At 41.6% G+C, this 13,059-nt stretch overlaps 1 protein-coding gene across 3 annotated transcripts; it reads right to left on the reverse strand.

Annotated features, from left to right (window-relative positions):
• Positions 1-2,652: 2,652 nt before the first annotated feature.
• Positions 2,653-8,907, reverse strand: LOC100276657 (uncharacterized). Of its 3 annotated transcripts, XR_553956.3 has the most exons (6): positions 8,584-8,907; positions 5,823-5,892; positions 5,620-5,720; positions 4,735-4,943; positions 3,978-4,137; positions 2,653-3,900 (listed from the first exon to the last, which is right to left on the reverse strand). XR_553956.3 is itself a non-coding variant. In XM_008649436.3 (4 exons), exons 1-3 carry the CDS (start codon positions 8,770-8,772, stop codon positions 5,665-5,667), a joined length of 315 nt encoding a protein of 104 aa, XP_008647658.1. In that variant the 5' UTR covers positions 8,773-8,907; the 3' UTR covers positions 2,653-4,943; positions 5,620-5,664. The 3 variants fall into 3 exon arrangements, 2 of the variants coding, with proteins under 2 accessions (XP_008647658.1, NP_001336382.1); XM_008649436.3 differs by having other exon boundaries at positions 2,653-4,943; NM_001349453.1 differs by lacking the exons at positions 2,653-3,900; positions 3,978-4,137; positions 4,735-4,943 and having other exon boundaries at positions 5,399-5,720; positions 8,584-8,847.
• Between the last annotated feature and the right edge of the window lie 4,152 nt (positions 8,908-13,059).

Consider the following 13,059-nt stretch of genomic DNA (forward strand, 5'->3'; position numbering starts at 1 on the left):
ATTGTTTTCAGTTTTATCCTACCAATGTAGTAACCCAAACAGTTTAATTACAAGTGAATCAACTGGAAACAAGATCTACAGACTGCACACAGCACATTAACAATTCTGCGCCAAATGAATGACAGAGTGATTTATAGGCACTAAGCTGGTTTTCATCATGAATTTTGATCAGAGCATAAACCTTGTTGACAACAGAATAGAATCAAACAAGCTGCTCAGCTCAGATGGACCAAAATAATGAACGCGCGCACAGTATATTGAACCAAAATAGTGAACGCACAGTAGAAAACAGACGGAGAAGCTAGTGCACACTAAAAATAGAACTCACTGATGCATTTTTAACCGAATCATTAAAAAACAGACCAACATGATTAGACCAGCTATCAAAAGACACACTGCTGAGAATCAACAACTGCTATATGTGTGATCTACCTGAAATAAACAGATGCAGTTTTTTGTCCCTACAGACCAACATGTTTTAATCAGAATGCCAATGATAAATCCTTAGAGATCTGGAGAGCAAACTAATTAACCACTGAGAATCAACAACTGCTATAATCCTTAGAGATCTGGAGAGCACACTAATTAACCACTGAGCCTCTTTGGTCAGCATGCAGAAATCCCCAAAACTATACTGTAATTCGAAACCCATAAGCGCACATCAAAGCAACTCCATTGTTGATGGTTGGGAATGTTAAAAATATGGTTGTGGACACCAATTGCCGTAAACAAACCCACAGGGAGAACATGAGTATGAACAATCAAAACTAACATGAATAAGTGGATGTTCAGATTAAGTAAGGAAAATGGTGCACAGATTAAGAACAGAGCAATGTATAGCACAAGTGGAAATTACAAACCTTTTTTCACAAAATTACAATCTCTAGACAGCACACAGCAAGATCTTGGAATGGATGAGGGTGATGAATCGGTGAAAAAAGACAGCACACAGCAAGATCTCTAGAACAGAACATGAAATGTTGGAGAGTGGGGATGGGTTGTAGACCTAACCTCTGTCCATCCTTTTAATAGCCGTCGCTGCCAGGTATGGAATAGGGCGCCGTGAGTGCCGTCGAGGGCGCGCGCAGGGGCGCGGTTTGGTGTGGGCGGGATACCCGGCGCGGTCGGGAAACCCCACGGCGGTCATCACGGCGAGCCGGGGGAGGGGGGGGTTGGCGGGGTGGCAGGCGGTCGCTGCCAGGTATTGATGTGCGCCGTGAGTGCCGTCGAGGGCGCGCGCAGCCGCGAGGTTTGGTGTGCGCGGGCGTTGAGACCTCGGGAAATCCAACGGCGGGGATCACGGCGCGTGCCATCACGGCGTGGTGGATGGGCGGGATTACCGGCGGCGCGGGCGACGCGCGCGGGAAGCGAGGGCGCCGGGGGATGGGGGCGGCGTGGCTTGCGCGGGTGGCTGGCATCACGGCGCCGGGGATCGCGGGCGGTGTGGCTTGCGCAGGGGCGGGAAGAAGCGCGTCGGGGATCGCGGGCGCTGTGGCTTGCGAGGGCGGCGGCCTAACTCGCGGGCGGGGGCACGGTTGGTGGTGGACGCCCTCGCTCTGCTCATATGGGATAGTAGAGATAAGTGACAATGTTTTGTACTAATAACAAAGGTCGTACATCTTAATTATAATTTAAGAAGGGACAAGGATCCTCACTAGGGATTTATCCACGAGATGAACGTAGATGGGGAAGAAATGTCCCCTGCAAGTATTCGTGGGATCCCCGCGGGAAAAACAATTTCGTCACGGGTACGGGTATGGGGAGGTATTCCTCGACAGGGAATTACCCATTGCCATCCCTAGTTGCCGGTTCATAGCATTCGCAATACAGTTAGATGCGAGTGAAGCACGATAAGTCACAACCATAATACATACTATTAGAATCCGGCTCTTTGCCGAGTGCTTTTTTTGGGCACTCGGCAAAGACTTCTTTACCGGCAAAGTCCTACTCTCGGTAACGACCACGTTTACCGAGAGCAGGACGCTCGGTACAGGGAGACACTCGGCAAAGACCTCTTTGTCGAGTGCCAAACGCTCGGCAAAGGGCCGTCAGCAGCCGTCTATAGCAGATGTTTATTATCTTTGCCGAGCGCCAAGCGTTGGCACTCGGCAAAACAAGTGTTGCCGAGTGCTTAAATTGGACACTCGGCAAAATATATTTTTCTTTTTTCTTTTTGCAACCAAACTTTCTGTGGTTTGTTCCTACACTATGTAGACATACATGTTCCATTTTGGCACAATTATAAAAGTGTTTGCTATAAATATTAGATTTTGTTCGTTTAATTGAATTTTCTCGGATAATTCAGATTTGAACTACAAGTCACTCAAAAAATGGAAAACCATGAATGCAAAAATGATATCCATGTTATTTAGCACAAGTTACGGCCGATTTCAGGAGTAGACCCGAATTTTTGAGCACCATGCTCACGAAACATGACTGTGAACTTGTCATCCAGTTGTTTTAAAATTGTATAAAACACAAACAAAATCAAAAAATCATGAAACTTGTCCACATGTCATGATATCATCATATGTAGAGGTTGTGATAAAAAGTTGAAAATATTTCGTGAAAGTTGTCCATAGTTCACTGAGCCTCTTTGTCGAGTGTCACACTCGGCAAAGCCTTTGTCGAGTGCTTCAGACACTCGGCAAATAAGTTGTTTCCAGTAGTGACATTAATAGAAAAAGAGTGCATAGTTCGTTCACATAGCTAACTAATTGGTTCATTACAAAGAAACATTAGAACAAGCATAATGATGACTTGGACATAATGAAATAAAATACATAGGTTGAGGGAACCAAACATAATGGAACACAGAACAAATAGAGGACAACATCATAGAAAACGACATAACTTCACATGGGTTTTACGCCAATTGCTCCACGCCAAGTCCATAAGTGCTCGATGAGATCATGTTGAAGTTGGTTGTATCATTTGAGACTAGTGATGTTGTGGTGGGAGCATAGCCACTCTGTACGAACTTCAGGGATTGTGATGAGAGATCCACGTGCACTCCAATTGCGGCAAACTCAACATTACTTGCACGTGGGACCTTGTCCTCGACAAATATGTTGTGTGTTATGATACAAGCTGTCATTCTTTCTCCAAGATGATTCTGAGCCCAACCAAAAGCAGGATCCCGAAGAACAACACAACGTGCATGTAAAACCCCAAAAGCTCGCTCCACATCTTTCCTGCAACTCTCTTGCATTTAAGTGAAATAGACTTTCTTCTCTTCCCATGGGTGCCTAATTGCCTTAACGAATATTAGCCAATCTGGATAGATACCATCAACAAGATCATAACCCATGTTATAAGAGGTGTCGTTTAAGGTGTACTCCACCAGTGGCATAATGCCCCTCCATAAAGGATTGAAGACCGAGGATATTTGGAGAATGTTAATATCGTTGTTGGTACCATACATCTTAAAGAAAGCATGTCGGATCCACAGATCGTAAAAGGCTATAGCCTCTAGGATCATACTAGGACTCAAGTTCCTACAACAAAACTGCCCCCGCCAAACTATCAGGCAATTCCTCCATTCCCAGTGCATGCAATTAATTGATCCTAGCATGCCTAGGAATCCACGTGCCTCACTTTGATGAAGTATACGAGCAATATCGTTAGCATTTGAGATCCTAAGGTACCATGCACTAAAGGCTATTATGAGTGCACGATAAATCGAATGAGGCATTCTCTAGCAGTGAACCTGCCTATCTGGATGTACTCGTCCACTACATATGATGGTAGACCATAAGCAAGGATTCACAATGTGGCACATTTTTTTGGAAAGGACCGAGATTGGCTAAACCAGTAGCATCAACTCGCTAGGTGAAGTAGTCATCTACCAGTTGAATTGATTGCATAATCTGCAAGAACATGTGACAACGTATCCTAAACCTACGTACAAATAAAATGTATTAGGATCAATACTAAAAGGGTGTGTGTGAATATAAATATTTAGTTCAAATTATTACCTTCGTCGGAAAATGTTGGATGGATAGACAAGGTTGGGCCTGAAGAAGTGCCTAAGGATTAGCCGCTCTCCAGCACCGTGATCCCTTGCAATGAGGGTGCTAGGGATGTAGTTGGAACGCCGTCGAGAAGAGGCATGGTCGCCCTCAAGTCGTTTAGTATCTACCATAAATTTGTATGTGTACATATCAGCGCATGTGTTTTACAATTAGGTTATAATAATGTTAGTTATTATGTTTAGCTTTAACCGTAGGCTTCATTTATCTGTTTTCTAAATGCTTTATTTTTTTGGTTTATAATGTTTATTTTTATTAGTTATTTAGATTAGGCTATTTATCTACATTAATTTGAAAAGTTTAGATTGTGTTATAAGGAAAAGAGACTATTTTTTAGAACACTTTGTTTTAATAGACACAGGACCGAGGCGAGATAAGTAGCAAAAATAGGATTATCTCAAAGATTTATATCCAGATGTATCTTGCAAGGATACACTTGTCCATCGTGGCCCACCTATATTGTAATTATGATTGTGGTAAGATATCCCAGGTGTTTTTACCAAGTCATTTAGATACATATGCACTTTGCTTCTACACATGCGATTGTTTTAATGTAAATAATTGTTTTACAAATATTCTATTTCATTGTTTCTTGATATGTGTTATTAAATTGCTATTAAGTTCATGTCGTCAACTTGTTTAGGACCAAGAGTGTTTTTTCTTTCAATGGTTCGATGGTCATAACAAGTTTGATCCAATGTACCTTCTTTTCAACCACTTGCGGGATCGTCTATGGACCCATAGATGTAGCTGCAGCTGACCAGCAGACGTGCGTGTGGTGTCAGCCGCGACCTCCGGACACACACCCGTCAGCAGCCAAACGTAACTTGCAAAGGAAAGCTCTTCGTTCACATGCACTGCGGCATTCAAGGCCTTCCTGCCTCCAGCGTCTTCTGCTACCTGCAGCCGTGACTGCAGGAGAGGAGCGGCAGTTACTGCAACTGTTCAGACTGCTTCATCTATCTATAGAAACAAAATACTGCAGAAGCCGCAGCCGGATTAAAGCCACAGCAAGCAGCAGCAGCAGCGACGAACAAGCTTGATGAATTAATAAACAGCAATATCCTGATAGCTTCCAATTTGTAATAACAAAAAACAATGGGATTTAGATACAAAATAGCAATATCATGACAGCCTTTTTATACTCCAAAAATTAGATAGAATGGCTCTAAGTCGAATTACAGCGTGATTTAAAATAAGACCACAAAACAGCAATGCTTGCTTCCACAGGGAAACGAAAAAACGGGTCTAAAAATGAATTAATAAATATAACCAACTCCCAAGTTGCCGGGACTGACACTATAGTAACCACAACCTTGTAATTACATCAAAATATAAATTCAGTTCTGTCATTAAACACCTGAGGAATTCCATTGCGCTATAGAGCATGCAACAGTGACACACGGAACAACAAAGGTCAGGACACCTAATCTGGCTAATCACCACAAGCTCAGTGTGACAGTGATTCAAACGTAGTGATAAATGCATAAATCACCAAGTAATTCAATCCTGAAGTCCCGACACCAAGGTCAGGGGAATATTAGAAATCATGAAAAGGTGAGCAACAGCTTATACCAAACTTTCTTACCCTGTGAATCTCCTAACTAATAATAACTCAATTTGTAACTGACTGTCATTGGTTGGCATCATCATTTGCATCATCGGAGTCCGAGTCACTTGCATTGTATCCTGAAATTTAAGATAAGTCGGGAAAAGAAAAATGCTTAACAACACCCAAGATGTGAAAACTTTTAAACGGGATTAATTCAAACAAACTTTATTAATGAATACCTGGACGTTTCATGCCAACCTTCAAAGCTGAAGACCTGAACCTTGACGCCCTATCCATCCATTGTTTTCCCTATATATAAAAGACAATAAGGAAACAATAGGAGAAACCGAGAAAGTACAATCAGAATGTAGATTTGTTATTTGTATAGATAATGGGGCAGTCGACAATAGGAACTTCGAAACCACCATATGCAGACATATTTAAAAAAAAGGGAGATGAATTTGTAAACACTGTTAAAAACATATGTAAGATGCAAAACTGTCAACCATATCGTTAAGAAGTACGGGAAAACAAAGGCCAGATACAGATCATAAAAATGGTCAAAATAAAAATAACATGATCATCTAGAAGTAGTGCAGTCAGACCACCTTTTCCTCCTGGATGACTAAATCGGTGATTAAACAAGAAAGTTTGGATAGGGCTGGGGATAGGGGAAGGAAATATAATGGGATAAGAAAGAGGGTATAGCATAGGGATACGTGATTTTATATTCATACCCATGTTTGGGCTGTCATGGTTTGGGTTAGGGATATGTTGTGAGGCCCACCAAAATTAAAATATATCCATACCATGACAGGTGCAGCAGTAGCTTTAGGCTCTAATAGGGACTCCGGTATTGGGGGCCACTAGGGTGGCTGCTGCTCACCTTCTCCAGCAATGAGGGAGGCACAGGAGATGGGGGCGATTCTTGCTCTGGCAACGATGGAAGTTCTTGCTCCAGCAGCAAGGGCAGCTTCAGCTCCTACTCGGCTAGCAGGAGACAAGGCCAAGAATGAGGAACCAGGTTCCCGGATCGATGGGGTCATGGAATGGGAACATGGTACGTGCCCATGATACTTAAAAAAGATTTTAACACTACAGGAACGAGATTGTTCCCACGTTCACAGGAACGTGGACAAGTTCCACGTTACCGGTTTCTAAGCCCCGAACTTATGTGTGATGTGATCTAGGTCTCTAAGTTTGCCTTGGGTGCAAGCATTGGTCCCAACAGGCTCTGACCCACATGCGCCTGAGATGACAAGCTGACTGGGTTTTGATATGGACCCGACACCAAGTGTCACCGTCACTCTTCTCTTTCTCAAAGCCTCTTCCTTCCCAAATCTGGTAAAGGTGCCCACCACAGCGGTCCACCCATGTGGCCAAGGCCAAGAGTGGAGGTGCTAATTTGGTGCCCAAGGGATGATTTAGTGGCCGAGGCCTATCGAGGCAACGGTGGACAAGGCAGCAAGGAAGCGGCAGAAGAAGACACAAGAGAGAGGGCCCGCTATGCACGGGGGCCTGCCATCGCCAGTACGCTGCTCAGCAAGATCGGGAGCTCAAGAGAGATCAAAGCCCATTTGGACCAATTCTAGCACCCGTGACAAGTTCAAGAACCCATATGACATTGTTGTACAAGTTTGGCGGTGTTTGGGATGGCTCCAGGTTCCAGCCCCAGTATGGAGTTGTAGTTTATAATATCAATTTAATTAGTTTTAAAAATATTTTTAATTTAAATAATAAACAAAATGGCTTATCTAAATGTCTTTTAAAGGCTTACAGCTCCAGCTCCACGATTTTCTGGAGCACCTAATGACCTGCTCCACCAACTCCACCAAATTTGTTGGAGCTGGAGCTATCCCAAACAAGGCATATCAAAATTTAAGAGTTGGAGACCAAATGACACCGGGCAAGTTCAAGGACCATTTGTGAAATTATATTTCACAAGTAAAATAGTGATTTTTCACCTAAACTAAACCCAGATTCACATATCCATGGAAAGTAGATAATGAACAGATCTACCAAAAGAACTACAGGTTGAGAGAGAGTCGAAGCAATGTAAGCCAGTTATTGTTAGTAGCAAAATAAACAGCAATGAACAGAACAACCTTTACTTTTTTAGAAAATAGGTTAGCCCGCTTTATTGATCATAAAACATTCACAAATGTTAATTTCCAAGCATAACAGCACGTCTGCCACAAAACAATGCCTAAAGGCCGATGCTGTCAATTATAACAGAAGACAAGTCAGAACAACTTTTATGCCAATCAACCTTAAGCTCCAAGGAATTGCAAACAGGATGCAACCACAAACATAAAGTTAACAACAAAAAAAAACATATAATTTCCTCACCCAGTAAAAAAGCACAAGTGCATGCTACACCTATGCAGCACTAACAAGCCACGGGTTGTGCTCAAAACTGAGAAACAATTGTCAGTGTCAGCAGATTGCATAGAAGGCCAAGAAAAGCAGCAGATGACCAGTCTGGAAGTACAAAAGCTTGTTGAAACCCACTGGATGGTAGTATCTTACCCGCAAACAAAGCGACTTAAGGCTGGATCTGAATCACTGGGATAGATTATGATGAGATCTAGTAATATTAGTGTTGGATCTGCCAAAAAAACAGCTTTACCATACACTGTTTTTTTCAGCCAGGAAGAGAAACAAAGTTCCCATACACTGTGTTTCTGTTGTGGTTTAATCAAGAAACAGGGGGTCCCTTAATCTTTTTTTTAGAAACGACTCAAAACTCTCTCATCCAGGAAGCAAGTCCACATATTAAAACCCCTACCATTTAATCTCGACTTAATCAGGTAAACCCAGTACCAGCAGTCCCTTAAGATCGTCCAAACAGAAAAATCATCCCTATGAAAAGGAGAAAATTATAATAAATTAAACTAAACAAGGAAGTTGAATCGAACCCCCATCTACCTAGCACAGACGACTGCACAAGTAACCTGAATCAAAAGAGAATTCATTTTTAAACGAGGTGCATTGCTATACCTTATACTCGTTCTTGGGGGTTCCATAACCCGAGAAGAACATCTGCGCTACAAGCACTTGGTTGGCGACGTCGCCTTTGCGCGCCTCCTTGTACGCGTCCTGGAACCAGCGCTGGACGCAGTCGCCGACCACCTCCGCCAGCGGCTTCCGCTCGCACTCCAGCCCGCCCACTTCATTGGCGCCCACCATCGTTTCGGTTCGTCTCCGGCGGCAAGGGCTTGGGGCCTTCCTCCCAGAGTGCCGCAGCCGGCAGCCGACGACGGGTTGGGGAAAAAAATAAAGGATAAGAAGCAACGAGGCGCGAGGCGTGAGGCGCGGAAAATACAAATAGGCGACGAGCCAGGGGCGTTCGTGTAAATTGCAGTGCGCTTGGCTTTGGTTTTCGCCCTTTCTTTACAAAGGCTATTCTCAGTCATGGTTTTATAGTTTTATGCACACTGTGACATACTTCCTCGGTTTCAAAATAATATTTGTTTTAGCACTTGATTTTTATATCTATATTCAAACAGATGATAATAAATATAGACATATATACAAAACACATACATTAAATATTATATGAATCAATTAATTCTTTAAAACGAATTTTAATTTACGGCAGAGGGAGTACCATTTTTTATAATATAGCATGTATTAAGAGGATTGGATTTCATTAGATAAAATTAGTTTTATGAGGATGAAACTATGCCAACTTGTTTTCAAGGTCTTAAAAATCGTGTGAAACCTCCATTAAAAATGATTTATTTCATCATCACATATTTTATTACTTTCTATTGGTCATTGAGTTGCATCATTTAATTGATATGTTAGTCTGTAAAATAGTGAAGTAATTTTGTATTAAGAGACATTGTTTTATTTTTAGTTTTTCAAATGATATGACAGTGTTGCAAAGAGTGCTACAAACTTATCATTGAAAATAGCTTAACTTGTTTGCGCTTTGCACGATGTGTTTACCTATTTAAAAGACTGTTTTTTAATACATAGGAGCAGCAAAATATATAGATACATATAAAGGTGATAGAATTATCTAAATAGACAATTAGCCACAGTAGTAGAACAATTCGGTCTACAAATGTAACACCATTAGCAATATAGACACATTCAAAGTTTTAGATCGATGATCTTAAGGATAACATAATCAAAGTAATAGTTCTGTTGTGTGTATTAAATGCATTTAAGGTTAATTTACTATTATCCATATCATGGATAGCAAATATGCATATTTAAAAGGCGGCAATGATGGTCTGCAGTAGGATCGATGCATAATTAATAGAAAATAATGGGGAGGGGGACATATCTTCTATGCATCACCTTCGTGGCAAGATGGTATGCAGTAGGATTTGTGTGATCGTGTGCAGTGCTACAACATTGCTTTTTGGCATCATCTGTTTCTGAGAATTTGACACGGTTGACTGATTTGCGACAAAGTTGTATGACACTGGTGTATTTTGAATTCCCACGTTTTTCCTTAACCATTTTAACATATGTATGTTTTGTGTACTTATTCATAATGTTGTGCAAAGGGAGCACTTTTATAATATTTTATTGTTTTCAGATCTTGACAACCTTTCTATTCTCAAAGTACTTTGGCCTCTCAGCCTTCTTTTGTAAGATATTACTGAGTCTTACATGCTTCCTTCTCCTATGATCAGGTATATTCTCGTTCTCTGTAATGGGATCATCATTTTAATGTTCCTTTTATGGATCATAGGTATCTTCTAAGCTTGGTATGTCAATTGATTTCTGCATAATTAAAAAATATTGAATGTTGACAAGTGCTACCTATAATTGAGTGAAGTATGAAACAACTGGAGAATAGATATAATAACTGAAAAATGAATATAGATTGCTTGATTGATGAACCAAAAAAGTTGGTTCATAATAGAAGGATGAATCAATTCAAGGTCACAATTATTTTAAATTGATTGAAAATACTACCTTCACTTTACAAATATTTATCCATATTCTCACCCAACTGAAACTTTCAGACCTCATGTTCCCAACATACTAGGAAAAATAAACCTTCCTACATAGCCACAGGACTTGTTCTGTTAAAGTCAACAAAAAGAGCAATGGTGATGTAAAAAATTCACAGTAAATCAATCACCGAATTTCATTGCTCTAATTCAATTAAGCATATAGCGATTAGTAAATTAAATCAACTATGAATGATGGTTCTAAAATGTAAAGAAAGTCATTCATACATAGTTTGACGGGAACAGATATATTATCGTTGGATTCCACCCCATCACACCAAAGTAACGTGATTTTCTAAGGTTTAATTCTCCATCAAATAATCAACGAAACCTCAAAACATTTGGGGGAGGATCAACCTCGATGGCATAGGAGAGTAGCATAAGCGTGATGTCCCCGGCGTCGGGGCGCGAGAGCAGCATAAGCCCTTGTAGCTCGTCGAACACCCACACGATGTTGGGCACTTAAAGCGATGTCACAGTTGATGGCTGTCAGGACCGTTGGCCGCCGCTCGAGTTTCTTGCTCCTAGTCCACAGAGGTTGCTTCGCCCTCGATGTCTACCTGTGGTGGCATCCGCGCGTAGTTGTGGTGACCAAGGATTATGGAGAGGCTACACTAGCGTAAAACAAAATTTTTGACTCCATAAAACTAGTAACTGATGCGGTTATAGATCATGAAATTATCATTAGATACGTAGGGCAGTGAAATACATTTCGATGTAGACGAACGCGTCGAGTAGTACTATGCAGTCACCAGCGACCTTCACGTCCTCGCGGGGTTCGTCCTAGTGCTACAGATGCAGCACCTCTAAGGTATCCACACGTATAGGAAGGAAGCATCGTGTTCCGAACTGCTAGGTTCACGACGGTGGCTAGACGAGGGCGAGGGGCAGAGGGCTGCTCGTTTACTAGTGGTGAATTAGGGTTCTCTTAACCGCGCACTTGTCCCTCATTATATAGGCGTTCTGTTGGGCTTCTAACTTCGAGGCCCATTAGTAACCCTAAAGTCCTGCCTAATTTTGGATCTAATCCGAGTTAGGCTTCTTTCCCCTTAAGTGTGTGACCCTATAGGTTCACGTACATATAGACATGACCCAAGTACTCTTACTTGACCCAATATTTAACAGCGGCCTCTAGCAAGACATGTCAACTCCTATGCGCACGTAAAGATGTCCTAGTTTGTGTTCCCAACTCTAGGGAGGCCAATGTGGTCATGAATGTCGTTCGAAGCGTTGGGTTTCCAAAAATTGAAGAGGCGGTGAGCAAACTGAAGAAGCGGAAGCTTTCCTAATGCCTGGCCTATACGAACATTAAGGTAAAAAAATTGTATCGCTTGACGTGATGTGTTTACAGTGGAGACGAAACAAACACAGGTATGACCACTATGATTACTCTGGTGTTTCAGCAATATAAGATTTATATAATAGCATGGGAGGCCCAAAGATGTATATAGTTTTAGGGTCTCGAGGTGAGATAATTGCATGCATCTTGTGTGTGTTGTTGTTTATTGCTATGAAATATTGAAAGTGTAACTAGCCCTTTGTGGGTTTTAGTGAATTAAATGATAATAATATTAAAGGTCTAACCAGCTAAGTGTTGAACAGAAAAGCTAAGTGCAATAGATATACTTGAGTATGGCAGTGAAAGCCTATAAGAGGTCAACACGAGGCAATATTGGGGATATTCCACAAGAGATTAGATGGACATGTAGATGTGGAATATCGCAACATAAGATAAAGCAAACAAGAAGGTCATGCATAAAACAAACAGATGTGGATATTCCACACGACAATGAATTGGAAAAGTCTCGTGCATAAAAGCTTTGCTATATCAGAAGAAAGAGATGAAAGAAGAAGAACATTGATCATATTTCGAGAAAGATGGATATTCAATGTACACTCAAGATGGTGTGACTTAAGGAAGGCTTGATAAGGTGAAGATAGCAAGAAAAAGAACTTTGAGTGCCTAAACAAAGAAGAAGGTCAAGCAGATGGCTTAATCAAATGTCACACCCGGATTTTAGGGGTCCAAAACCCGGGCGCGAACATAATCACCAGGTGTGCTGGGACCAAGTCTCACACATATGATGATTCATGGCACAGGATCGAATGTCACATCTTTACTACATAACAGGAGTTCTGTACAAAATAAATAAATAATTACATTATAAGGAGACAACGGTCCAGCAACCCAAAGTTGACTCGGAGACGATGACCTAGACCTCTCACGAACTCATCACAGCATCCTCCATGCGCCTCATCCTGTGGTACCTGTTCTTGACCTGTGGGGGGTGTGAGACAGCAAGAGTGAGCTCACATACGTTCATCGCTCAACAAGTTGTGGGGAATAATGTGCATGAACTCGCCAAAGGTGGGAGCTCACGTGAAGTGTAAGGCTTACCAAAGAGGATGGTTAGAGCTGAGCATTGCTTTTAAAGTTGGTCAAAATTTTATTAGCAATTACTAAGTATAAGTAAATACCAACCCAATTAAGTAGTAGAAC

Source organism: Zea mays, chromosome 6, assembly GCF_902167145.1.
Source record: "Zea mays cultivar B73 chromosome 6, Zm-B73-REFERENCE-NAM-5.0, whole genome shotgun sequence".
Taxonomy (NCBI): Eukaryota; Viridiplantae; Streptophyta; class Magnoliopsida; order Poales; family Poaceae; genus Zea; species Zea mays.